This window comes from Neofelis nebulosa, chromosome 3 (genome assembly GCF_028018385.1).
Source record: "Neofelis nebulosa isolate mNeoNeb1 chromosome 3, mNeoNeb1.pri, whole genome shotgun sequence".
In the NCBI taxonomy this organism is placed as follows: Eukaryota; Metazoa; Chordata; class Mammalia; order Carnivora; family Felidae; genus Neofelis; species Neofelis nebulosa.
This window is the reverse complement of record NC_080784.1, coordinates 31,845,494-31,859,393: the sequence shown is the minus strand read 5'-3', so window position 1 is coordinate 31,859,393 and position 13,900 is coordinate 31,845,494. Positions and strand designations below refer to the sequence as shown.

General features: G+C 42.3%; 1 protein-coding gene across 1 annotated transcript in view; it reads left to right on the top strand.

Annotated features, from left to right (window-relative positions):
* Positions 1–13,900, top strand: part of FUT10 (fucosyltransferase 10) — a 79,613-nt gene that overhangs the window by 1,493 nt on the left and 64,220 nt on the right. Inside the window, exons 2-3 of the mRNA XM_058720250.1 lie at positions 6,524–6,876; positions 12,040–12,328. Of these exons, the coding sequence (XP_058576233.1) occupies positions 6,796–6,876; positions 12,040–12,328 (370 nt within the window). The 5' untranslated portion in view covers positions 6,524–6,795. The remainder of the gene's footprint in view (positions 1–6,523; positions 6,877–12,039; positions 12,329–13,900) is intronic.

The window sequence follows — 13,900 nt, the reverse complement described above, 5'->3', positions numbered from 1 at the left end:
TTCAGGACGTCATTCTCCTTGTATGCCCTTCCTTCTCCCAAGATGAGACAACCCAGAAGCTCATGACCAATCTTGGGCTTGGTAGTGATGTCACACTGCAACTAGGGCATTGTTTCTGATCCACCTCGTGGTCTCAAAGGGAGGGCTTTCAGGTGGGGTCTGGTCATCCGTTGAATAAGCAACCCAGGTATTTGCACACTAAAGTGGCAGAGCCACCAGTCAGGAAGCACCCTAACCTCAATCTCAGAACTTAATCCTTAGGCCTGAAAGCCACAGGCAATGTCCTAGCATCAGAGGCTCATTCAAGTCGGCTCCATTTTTGAAACTGCTGGCTTCCCATGCTGGCTTCCTGCTAGATGGCAGTGTGTAACTGAATTAAATAGGCAATCTTAACTGTTACTGTTATATGGCTCCTCTATCATTGTTCACTTAAAAAAAACCGTTTGTCTTACAAACAGTATGTTTAAAAAAATTCAGACCGGGATCTTTAGAAAATAAAGAAAAAGGACATAGTTTGGACCGACAATAATGTTATTCACATATGTCTAAGTATTGCTCGGATACTGGCATTTCCAACCCATGTTTAAATGCTTTCTAAATGTGGAGCGTAAAGTGCCGATTTCAGTGGGAAGGCAACACCTAATTCAATTACCAGCATTTCCCAATAAGCTTTATAGTGTTTCTTGTCATGGGTTGTTAAAAATTGGGAAAAAAAAGTTTGTTTTTATTTACAGTGTTTTTCAGATATTTCTTTGAGAATAAAATTTGAGTTTTCAAAAGTTAATGATGAGTTGCTAAAAAAGAGAATGAAAATAAAGTAATCCTAAACTTGTTATACAGAAATAGTTCTTCATATTTCCAGAACTCTTAGTTTATGATGGCTCAAATTATTTTGATCACCTGTCTCTTGATTAATCTTTCTTCTGTGGAAAGTTTTTCCTCCTGGACACTCTTCGTGGGATGAGAGCGCTTCATTTTGGGATGAGACCCCAGATCACCTGGTCCAGCCCTTTGTCTTCGGGCATGTGAAGTATTAGCCAAATTGTGTTGGTGTTGTTTAGCCAGTACCTCATTCATGATTACATAAATGATCAAAGCAGATGATCTTTCGATTTGTTTTCAATTTTTGGTCTGGGTGTGTTTTAATTTAGCTTAAGTAGACCCACTGATTGAGACTGTATTAATACCACATCATTTGAGTGCTTCATCACATCCAGAATTTAAGAGTTTAAGAATGGCATCACCTTCGTTTCTATAATAGAGATGTGAAAGTCTCAGGCTACAAATTCTGTCCCTCCATTAATCACCCGTCTTGATTCACATGGCTGCCAGTATTCCTTTCTCTCTCATTATTCTCAACATGTCTCCCCTGAAATGTGTGGTTGGTGGAAGAGGATGAACTTCCAGGATAGAGTCTGCAACGCCAAGCACTCTACATAAAAATAAGTGCTCAGCAACATATGAAGTCTGTTTAAAAAGAGTGAGGAAAACGAACACCAATAAATGTTAATCAAGTAAATTGGATGGAAGTGGAGGCTGGAACCATCACTCCATGTTCACCAGGTGCCCAAGGAACAGACGCAGGCACTAGGTTAGAATAAGTCAGCTTTTTAGTGTTCAACAATTGCTTTATATCCATCTCATAAAGCATCTTCAGAAAGTTTCCTGAAAAATGCCAGCTTCCTGTATTCTTTCCACCGCTGTGACAGGAACAATCACAATGGTGTGGACCTAGATCTCCCCACTTGGCATGGGGAGGGGTAAAGCTTGCCAAAGCATGTGGCTTGGAAAGTCCAGGAGAATGGGTAGGCTAGTGGAAGAGAGGTGTGGATGTGCTAGGTAGAGACTAGAGCACAGAACAGGAAGCTACATTCAAGGAATAGTCAGAACGAAGTGTATGTGTAGTTAGAAGCTGGAGAAGCAGGGCAGGGTCCAAGGAGTCTTGTTTTTCTAAGCTACTCAATTTGATCTTTATCTTGAAATCTGTGGGAAGCCATCGATGGATTTTCATCGGAGGAGAGATGTCCAGTTTACATTATAGAAACAACTCTACAGGCAAGTGGAGAGAGTGCAAGGGGTCAGACCGATAGGAACACCAGTTGTCAGGCTTATGGAGTAACCAGATAGGAATGCAAGAGAAGTGTTGAATGGAGGGGTTAAAAAGTTCCTGGAGAGTTGTCCAAAAGCCCTTAGACTTCCCCACCAGCCCACCATCATCTGTCTTTCCCAGGGCAGCCATATTTCAGGGATATTCTGAGGGCTTATACATTATAAAATGAAAATGTACCTTGGGAGAGTCAAACCTACTTGAGAAATTATGCTTTTGTGGGAATAATTTAAATTTGGTAATTAGACACATTCCATTTAAAGACTTTCCCTGGCATAACCTTAAACTCTGTTTAGACAGTCGCTTATTAACTCAACCGACGCACCAGTTACTAGAAGAGAGACGATCAAAGGAGCCTCCCCACAACTCCCTGCCTCTGCCTCACTTCTTTGCCCTGCCAGTGGGGACAGGGAGGAAAAGACAGACACACACAAAGTGTCAGGGTCAGAAAACCCCGTGCATCTCCCATGCTCACTTTCTCATTTTATCCTCAGAGACACGGCAGAAATCATCTCTGAGCTCCATTTCTAAGACCCTGTACCTTGGACCGGCGCTGCATGGCTGAAACTTGAGTCTGAGCACCCTCAGACTGCTAGTTTGCTTGAAGATACCTCCTCTATTTTAATTCAAAACAAAGTTGAGACATTTGAAATTATTTTAGGGTGAAAGTGTTGTTGGTGTTGATGCACTAGCACCTGCAGGAGTGTGAGGTAGTCACGCTCAGCTTCAAATCCCACTCTGGGCAGCAGATGGCCAGCCCCAGGCAGAGCACGCAAGCCGAACAATGCATTTCAGATGCTCGGCTCGGGGGTCAAGAAGGTTGGTTAGTGAGCATCCATTTCCGATGTTACCTACCATGGTTGTCTGCACAAACACCCATTGCTTCATCCGGGAAAGGAGTGTTCTGGGGCCACCCTCTTGGTGGACTCTGAGATTCACCTTGTGGGCAATGACGAAACAGAAGGGAGCTTTCCCCCTGGAATCCCATTGCGCTGGTGCTTACTGGCTTTCACCATGCTCTCTGCAGACCCATCTGTCCCTCCAGTGGGGGTCTGTTGCCTTGTTGACAAGCTCCTGGGTCATTAATACCATATATTAGATTGATGTGCCCCAAGGTCTGGTTGATTGCTGCTTGTGATAAATCATAAACCCATCCCCACTAACTGGCTCTGTTCTTTAAAATAGTGGTTGGTATGTCATCACAGCTTGGTCCCTGAGACCTCACTATACCTCTGGCTTTGAGAATATAAGTTAAATTGAGATTCTGTGGATGAAAGGGAATTTGTAACACTAAATTCTTCTGTCATAGTTCACACAGCCGTGTAAAGACTTAAAAAGGCCCTACCTAGGACGGGCCGTAGGACAGCATTGCAGCCGCTGTAAAAATATCCCAAACTATGTCTCCCATTCTCTCCCTGTCTTTTATTTTCCTTTATTTCTGACCCTTTGTCCTCCTAACAAGCTGCCACTATTTGCCCCATCTCTTTCCTTTCCTGTGATCCTGGAGACCGGCGACCTGATTTCTAGACCCACTCCAGCCTTTAAAAACTATGATCTTGGGCAAATCGCTTCAACTTGCCGAGGCTCAGTTTCCTTATTTGTGGGAACTGAGAATAAAACCTACCTTGCTTACTTTACAGAGTGGTTACCAATAAGATCCAATGGAGTGATATCTGTAAAGTCTTCTGAAAATGATACAGTTTGACACCCACTTAAGGTGGTAATATTTCATGACCTAATCTGGTTTACATTAATTATAGTTATAATAAATTGCCTTTGTGTATAACACAGAAATTTGATCATCTTTCTGTTCTGCAAGGGAAAGAAATAATGATAGTTAATGTTTCTTCTTTATTGTGAAGAAACTGAAGCTTAGAAAGATTTAGTAACTTGTCCAAATTTATATTACATATAAATGACAGAGCCAGGATTGAAACTCAAAGTGCTTGCTCCACATTTTATATAGTTAATAGCTATTAGCATTGACTGAGTGGAAGGAAAGGCATTTCTCAGGTTCTTATGGGTTTTTGTTACTTTTTTCTCTGGTATACCAGCTGACAGAAAGCTATTCTGTATAGCTGTATAGAAGCTGTATAGAACACATTTTTTTCTATGACTTAAAAACATTTTTTTTTAAGTTTATTGATTTTGAGAGAGACAGAGACAGCGCGAGCAGGGGAGGGGCAGAGAGAGGGAGAACCTTAAGCAGGCTTTGTGCTGCCAGCACAGAGCCGGACGTGGGGCTTGAACTCCTGAAACCGCAAGATCATGACTGGAGCCGACACCAAGAGTTGGACGCTTAACCGAGTGAGCCACCCAGGCGCCCTACAGGTTTTTTCTATGATTAAGGCAGATAATCTGTGCTAGTATTGTTGGGTGGGAATTTTATAATCTTAGTGTTAAAAAATGTAAAACCGTACATGAACTGCAGAGCCGGACCAGTTTTTGCTTGTACTTATCAAAGTTGTGATCTTGGGTAAGTTACTTGACTTCCTTCGGATCTCGTTTTCTCATCCTTAAAAATAAGGACAGCAATTTGCTCCCTCCATAGAGTTGTAGGAGGTTTGAATGGTCTCAGGCACGCTGAGCACTTAGGAAGGGCCTCTCTCACAATAGGTCACTCAACAAACATTAGTGATCTCCTTTTCTTTGGCAAAGCGAGTATTTCTGCTTTTGAAGTTCCAGTTGGTCGGGCAGCAACATACTTGATATGAATTCAGCTTCGTTTTACACTTAAAAGTATAATAAAAATTATAATATTTACAGATAAGATAGTAAATAGTTACTGGTACGGAGTAGGTACCGTGCTCTGAAATAAGGGTTTCAGCAATCTTACGGAATTCTTAATAACCTTCTGATTAGGCAGGCTTATTATCTACATTTTGGAAATTGAGATATTGAGAGGCTAGGTTAAACCAGCTGGAGAGTTGAGATTTGAATCTTGGCCGGCTGACTCTAGGTCCTGTTCCCTTAGTCACTGTGGATTGCAGGAATTCTGTGGGAAAAAGAGGAAAAACACACCATTGCTGATTTCTGAAACCAAGAGTCATTTTGTTGCCAAGGGACTTAGCCTGGACTTAAAAGTAAATGAAGGTAGGTGCATGAGAGGAGAGTATACCTTTAAGGCCAATGTTTTTAACCAGAATTCTACATCATTTTTATATTTTTAATTCTTAAGGCTATTATCTGGGAGATGTACAATCAGTTCTTAGAACCAGATTTTTGGAGTACTGTAGAGCAGCCTCAGGAATATTGATCCTTGCTCTCTTCTGAACTCCACCATGTCATTTGACCAAGACATTTGACTTCACAGAACCCTGGGAATAAAAGGTATTCTTTTGGGGGCACCTGCGTGGCTCAGTTGGTTAAACGTCTGACTTCAGCTCAGGTCATGATCTCCAAGTCAGGCCTTCTGCTGTCAGTGCAGAGCCAGCTTTGGATCCTCTGTCTCCCTCTTTCTCTGCCCCTACCCCACTCATGTTCTCTTACTCTCTCTCTCAAAAATAAATAAACATTTAAAAAAATCAATAAAAAAGACATTCTTTGGAACTTTTTAGTTCACTTTTAAAACTTTTGGAGGGGCACCTGGGTGGCTCAGTTGGTTAAGTGTCCAACTTTGGCTCAGAGCATGATCTCACAGTTGGTGGGTTCAAGCCCCGTGTCGGGCTCTATAGCTGACAGCTGAGAGCCTGGAGACTGCTTTGGATTCTGTGTCTCCCTCTCTCTCTCTGCCCCTCCCCTGCTTGTGCTCTGTCTGTCTCTCACACAAATAAATAAACATTTAAAAAAACTAAATAAAACTTTTTGAAACGATCATCCATTTCAGATAGATGGAAATCTTATTTGAGAACTTCCAGAGAATCATACTGCTCACAGAACCCACTGCTTTGTTACACTTGCTATAAAAGACTAAACAACTAAATCAATAATCAGAATTCCTTGTGTTCCTTATGTTGTGGCTGAAGTTGTTTTCCATAGAGGAAGTTTGGGTCTGTTGATCATTATCCATTTTTGAACTTTTATTTATTTTTTCCCTACTTTATATGGGAGTGGGTGGATAATCCTGGTAATTTCTATTCTATTTCTCTAGTCCTTTGAAACCTGGGTGGAAGAAGTGACTCCATATAAGTGACTTGTGGAATTCAGTCTTCTGATGGCAGGGAAAATTAAGTGGCATCAGAATTTTAGACCCAGGACCTAACTATATAGATCTGCCACTCTCCTCTGATGGGCTGTGTGACCTTGACCAGGTCACTTCCTCTCTCTGATCTTGGTTTCCTTATCTAGGAGTGAGGACTACATGATCTCAAAGGTTCCTTTTCGTTTTAAAGCCTTGGGTTTCTACCTGACAGCCCTGAAAGACTACATTTATTAAATATTCTGCACCATGGCTAAAAGATTATTCGTTTGTTACAGACTTTTTGGATGCCTTCTGGTTTGAAGAAATCTCCAGCTGCTCTGATGATAGTTTAAGAAGACTGCATGCTGTTTCCTCTCGATGCCAAGCCAGGCCCGCGTGGAACCTCGGATCCCAGCCCTTCATGGAGACCAGGTCCCAGCAGGAATGGCAGTGGAAGACATCGGCACCCAGATGGTTCCTTCACGTGAAGTTGTCTTGGGCTGTGGGCCGACTCGACAACACCTGGTAGCCAGGCCGGCCCTCTGTCAGTCACCCAGGGCCGGGCAGCATGGTGTGGATTCAGAGGAGGAAGCTTTTGGCATCTTGCCTCTGCATCACAGCCTCTGTCTTTCTGCTTGTCACACTCCAGGTAGCAAGAATTTGGGCTGCTTCGTGTTGAGCCCTGAGCCTTTCCACCCTTTCCCCCTTCAACCCACTGCATTTTCTCCAAGTACTTTGCTTTTTGCTTAATTTCTCAGGATCAGGGGTTTTCTGTCTCAGGCAGGGAAAATACTTTTTTTTTTTAGTAGATGAAACTGAGGTTTTAGTGAGTGGGTGTATCAGGTAGAAACGAAACCAGTGAGATGGGGGGATCAATTTGTGACTGCTGGAGGGTCCTGGTGCTAGAAGAACAGAAAGCAGAGCTCAGTCTGTCTTACTGGGTCAAATTTGGATGGGCCTTTCCAAGTCCACTATTACGATGAATTCTGAAAGGTGGCATTCTTGAAGAAGCCATGATTATTCTGAGATTAAGATGGTCTATTCTGCAGAACACAAACATCCGCATTAATACATTTGTCATTCTTTTTTTTTTTTTTTAATTTTTTTTTTTTTTTTTTAATTTATTGTTGAGACACAGAGCACAAGTGGGGCAAAGGCAGAGAAAAGGAGACAGAATCCAAAGCAGGCTCCAAGCTCTGAGCTCTCAGCACAGAGCCCGATGCGGGGCTCGAACCCACAAACCGTGAGATCGTGACCTGAGCCAAAGTCAGATGCTTAACCAGCTGAGCCGCCCAGTTGCCCCAATACATTTGTCATTCTTGACATATGCTACTAGACCAAGCACTGAATGTGGGTGTTTGAACACCAGTTTTTAGTCTTCCGATTTATTTCATTTAGTCAGTGATTCTGAACTTCATTTGCTGGTTTCAAATTAGAGTAAAAATTACACCATGATAGGAAAAATATAGATACGAGTTCAGATATATTTTGGACCCGTTCAAGCACCAGCTATCCATTTTGAAATCCAAAGGACTTTTTTTTTTTTTTTTTTTTTTTTTTTAACATTTATTTATTTTTGAGAGACAGCATGAGTGGGGCAGGGGCAGAGAGGAGACACAGAATCCGAAGCAGGCTCCAGGCTCTGAGCTGTCAGCACAGAGCCCAATGCAGACTCAAACCCACAGACTATGAGATCGTAACCTGAGCCAAATTTGGATGCTTAATGGACTGAGCCACCCAGGCGCCCCAGAAATCCAAAGGACTTTTAAAGATGATTTGTGGACGTGAGCAGTTCAGGTGTGGGGCTGACGGAAAGAGAGGTGTTCTCTGGGCTTTTTCACTGTCGGTGATCTTCCTTCTTGATTAAGATTGAATGAGATTTGCGTATAAAAGCACTGGCAGACAGTCTGGTGCTGGATTCTACCACCTTCTACTGCCAGATTGGGACTCTGGTCAGAAGAAATACTTGCCTCCTTGCTTGTCTGTCCTGTGGGTGTCCAGGACCTCCCTGTGCAGGAGGAACTGGGGTTCTCTACTTCTTTCTGTGGATGTTATGAGAGCTTTCATCTTAGTAGACAATTATTTTGGCACTTTTTTTCAGTTACAAGGGACGGCTGCGTCTAAGCTGAGAGCATTTGTTTTGATGTCAGAAGAAATAGCCATGTTTCTGGTATGGCTGTCGTTTCTAAGCTTCCAGAGTATGAGAGGTTGTATGATTACTGGAGCTGAACCCTTGTCTGGATCTTGATTTCAGTTTGCCACCAATTGTGTGGTTTGGGCTGTTTCCCTGTCCACATGGGTATATTAAATGCTTCAGTGTTAGGGGTGCCTGAGTGGCTCAGTCACTTAAGTGTCGGACTTTGGCCCAGGTCATGATCTTGCAGTTTGTGAGTTCGAGCCCCGCATTGGGCTCTGTGCTAACAGCTCGGAGCCTGGAGCCTGCTTCAGATTCTGTGTCTCCCTCTCTCTCTACCCCTCCCCCGCTGTCTCTTGCACTCTCTCAAAAATAAATAAACATTAAAAAAATTTAATAAAATAAATGCTTTAGTGTTCAGAGTTTCAGAGGTGCTATTTTTTCTTAAACACTGTGCACGAGAAGATATAATGCCCACACATTTAGGACCATTCTTATTTCTAGTGGTTTGTTGCCATGTAGGGAGGGTAAAAGAAGGATAAATTAAAAAAAAAAAAAAATCATGCCAGGGCTGCCATCATAAAGTACCACAGACTGAGTGGCTTAAACAACAGAAATGTATTTTCTTACAATTCTGGAGGCCGAGAGTCCAAGATCAAGGTGTCAGCAAGCAGGGCTGTTTCTTCTGAGGTCTCTCTCCTCGGGACTGGTGGATGGCTGTCTTTTCCCTGTGTCTTCGCGTCGTCTGCCTTCTTCACCTTTATGTGTACTAATGTCCTCTTTTTATGAGGATACCAGTCACACTTGATGGCCACCTGTTGGGTCCACCTAGATGACCTCCTGTTAACTTAATTACCTCTTTAAAGACCCTATCCCCTAACTCAGTCATATTCTGAGGTAATGGGAGTTAGGACGGCAGTGTATGAATTTGGGGGGCAGGTTACAGTTTAGCCCATGACAGATCTTATGACATAATTAATAAATAACGTAACCCTGAAAATGTTATGCTGATCTTCAGTTAAGCTAAAGTACCGTGGAAATCGTTCATCTGAGACATTGTTTTCTACTCACACTTTACTGTATTTTGTATACAGTACATGTAAATTCTTTGGGTGTATATGTATCTTTAGTTTTTGAATTTTATTTACTTTTTGGTTGTATAATAATTCATGAATACGTTTGGAGTATTTTAAAACAAATCCAGGACTTCACATTATTTTACCTGGATTTACTTTAATATGATTCTCTAACAGATGGGAACTTTTAAAAGTATAGTATAACCAAATTATTGCCACACCCAACAAAGTTAGCAGTAACTAATCAGCACCACCCATATCCTAGGCCGTGTTAAGACTTTCCCAGTTATCTCAAAGAAGTCTTTTATAATGGGTTGGTTAGAATCTGGAATACACAAATCCCATACATCACATTTAGCTGGTGTGTCTCCAATTGTGGGGTTTTGTTTTTTCTACTATGAAAGTTTCCTCTGTCCCACCTTCTATTCCATGTCACGGGCTTTTGAAAATACTGTCTCATTGATCCTTTGGAATTTCCCAGATTTTAGATTTGGCTGATTTTACTCATAGTTTTATTTAATATATTTCTCTGTCCTTCATATGTCTTACCACTTAGTGGTGATGTCTGAGGCTTAATGTTTTTTTTAAAAGCTATTTGGCAGAAAGGGGTGCCCAGGTGGCTCAGTCGGTTAAGTGTCCCACTTTGGCTTAGGTCATGACCTTGCGGTTGGCGAGTTCGAGCCCTGCGTTGGGCTCTCTGCTGTCAGCACAGAACCCACTTTGGATCCTCTGTCCCCCTCTCTGTGTGTGCCTCTCCGACTTGTGCTGTCTCTGTCTCTCTCAAAATAAATAAATAAACTTAAAAAAGAAAAAACAAACAACAACAAAAAAACTATTTGGTAGAAAAATCCCTCCCTAAAGCAATCCCTATTCTTTGGAAATGAACTTACACCTCACATAGTAGACATTGATCAGAAATGTAGAACAAAATTTGTCTTTGAAGTTTTATCCATGGCTTTCTAAAAGCTTCTTTTTAAAGTTGTTGGTTGTACATTTGCAGGGGAAAGGTCTGGTGAAGAGATACAGATTTTGTGGCTACAAGTCAACTCCACTCCATCAAGGTGCTGGGGAATAGCCACAACCTTAAGTTATCATGAAAATGCTGACAAAGTTGTTGGCGGGGGCTAGACTTTTCTTTAGTTTTTAGCGATCGTCTTACTGTCATAATGCTGACTTTGGTGTCACAAGTGATCCATGATTTTTTCAAGCCAGTATAATTTCTTACTTTTTTTGGAGTGCTACTTGGCTGTCACTCAGTGGTTTTTGACATTTTTTTTTTGGCCTTGGCCTCCCTCAGGGAATCCAGTGAATGTTACAGACCCTCACCAGCGAGCTGCAGACTCTATCATCAGGACGTGGCCCTTTTCTGACACTAGGGCCGCAACCAAGAAAGAAGGCACCACCTGGGCTGCTGAGAGTTGGGGCTGGGCCACACAGATGTCCGCTGTTGCTTGGTGAAGGAGTTAATACATAAAAGTGTGCCTTCCTTTTACTGATTGATTTGTTGCATAGTTCAACTGCTAATGTTTCAGTTATATGTGACACAGACCAACTGGTACTTTTATACTGCTTTCTCTAACACATTTTTTATAACACTGTATCAATATCTACCCTTAAAATTTGATGATGAGGCAGCATTTTTGGAGAACAACTGCCTTCCTGTTTCCACTCTGTCCACCCTGCCCTCCAGATTCCTGTTGCTGATGTCCTAGCTATCCAGTGACCCACACTGTCCTGAAATCAATAAATAAACATAGTTTTACATGGAAGGGAGCCCAGGACTCACTATATACTTCACCTGATATCACAGTGGAAATTATTAGAAATGTAAGACCCGTGTTATTACTCCTTTAATTGTACCAAAAAGAAACTGATTGGTAATTTACAACTAATTTTCCCTAGAATGTTATCTCTAACAATAGCCAAGTAATAGCCCTGATTTTCATGGGTTTCATTAAGACATAAAACTATTAAAAAAAAGAGATAAAACTATTTCTGCATTCTATAGATGCCTATGGAATAGAGAAATATGCCTGGCATGTGCTCAGTGGAGTTAAACATCCTTGTTGGTAGATAGTTCGGAAGCTTTGTCCACACCCTAATCTCTGGAACTTGTGGAAATGTAAATGTAAATGGTTTAAGGTGACACGCTGAGATGAGATTATCCAGAATTATCAGTGTGAGCCCAGTGCAATCTCATGAGTCCTTAAAAGCTAAGAGTCTTCCCTGGTCAGACATAGATGTGACAATAGACTAAGAGTGAGAGGCAACATTGCTGGCTTTGAAGATGGAGAAGGGGCCACGAGTCAAGAATGGTGGTTAGCTCTAAAAGATAGGAAAGTAAGAAAATGGATTCTCTAGAGCTTCCAGAGAAGAATGTAGCCCTGCTGACACCTTGCTGTTAGCCTAGTGAGACCCAGGTCAGACTCCTCACCTCCAGAACTATGTAATCATAAATGTGTTCTTTTCAATTGTTGAGTTTGTGGTAATTTGTTAGAGCAGCAGAAGGAAACTAATGCAAGCCTCGGTCATCAAGATGAATGGGAGACGTGTGAATGGAAATTAAACAATCTGACTCTGTGATAATTGTCTTCTCTTTCAGGTAGTGGTTGAGCTGGGGAAACTTGAAAGGAAGAAGTTTAAAAATTCCAACGGGCAAGATGGACATGCAACGATGGAGGAGGAGCCTACACACCTCTATCCACTCCCTGGGAAAGAAGCCCTGAACTGGAAAAACAAATCAGAGACTGATAACTACCCCATCATGCTCTGGTGGTCCCCACTGACCGGGGAAACTGGAAGGCTAGGCCAGTGCGGAGCGGATGCGTGTTTCTTCACTATCAACCGGACCTACCTACATCATCACATGACCAAAGCATTCCTCTTCTATGGTAAGTGGGGCTTTTGCCTTTCTCCCTTTGCTTGCTGACATCCTGCTCCAAAGCTCACTTCATTCTGCCCTCCCAAGGAAGACATGCGGAGCTCCCTTTGAAAACGCTGTGACATGCCTGCTATCCTTTGCTTTTGCTCTGTGTAAGGCCCGAGCATTTAGCAAACACAGTAAATCAACAAGCTTGACCAACGTAAAAGTGGTTGACTGGCCACTTGGTAATTAGGGAGGAGAAGGGTATTTCTTCTCATCTTTTCCCGGTTGGATACCGTGCTTACTGAATTTGGTATTGAGGGAATTGGGTATTGATTCTATTGCTGATATCAATTCAGAATGTCACCCGTGATAATAGCCAAGAGGTTTTGATGACCATAACAGATGTTTAATGGGACATGAGCTAAGCACAGTGTTCTTTCTTTCATTAGTCAGATTAATCAGCAGTAAAAATAAAAGTATTTTTCAGCATCGGCTTTTAAGAGCAAGCTGGTATTTATCACTTCCTGAGGCTGATTATATGTCATGCTGCGACTGAGGGCAACCAAACCCAGGTAGGGGGAGTTAGCAAGATGCCAGTAGTAGCAGGAAATACAGAGCCCCTGGGTGATGAGTGGTGGGGGCCTGGGGAACACAGGTGAGCAGATTCGGCCAAATGTAGGAAAGGTTGATCAGTTAGGGAGTCAGTGAAAGGAATTCTGCTTTAGAGTTCTGCGAATGTGGATATATATTTGTGTGTGTGTGTGTGTGTGTGGTCTGGCTTTGGAGAGGCAGGACACAGACTGGGATGTAGAGCTGGGTCATTCTCAGTGTTCTGCCTAACAGCAACTGAAATACAGCAGAAAATAGGTTCAGCAGGAATCAGGTGGTATATTTGTCCCATATTAGGTCAGGGCCGCAGAGCAGTGGGCAGTAGTGACCTGGTGTAAGTCAGGAGTCAGGGAAGTTCTAGGTACTCACAAATCTGGATATAACAGAGTCCACATTCTTCCCAGACGCCTGCTGCTGTCCCCATTCACTTGCCTCCCCTCTCTGCTCCGCGAAGGGGCAAAGGGAATCGGTGCAGGTTTAAGGAGTGAGGGCTCTTTGCCTGGGGCCAGGCTGGTGGCTCCTTTGTCCTGAGGGAGAACAACCACCTGGGTAGTGTCAGATACTCACTTTGAACATCATTTGACTACAGATCCCACTGAACATGCAATGTAATACATGCACTTGTATCGTGCTCCCTTCTAAAATCCAAAGAATTCAGAATTCTGAAACCTGAAGCTGTGAGTTTGCATAAGGGATTATGGTCCTCTAATCGTGCTTCGAGATGGACAATTCAATGTATGAGTTTAATTTTCCAAATTTGAACAGAAGCTCCTAGAAATACTTCAGTTATACACAAAAATTATAGATAATATAACGGAGACTGATGTATTCCTATATATCATAAGGAATAAAACATTACAAAGAAAATCAAAACCCTCTCTGAACCCTTCTCTGACCTCATTGCCCACTTCCTACCCCAGAGGGAATTATGATCCTGAAGTTGCTGTGTGTGTGTATATATCATATGTACATATATGGTATTATTCTA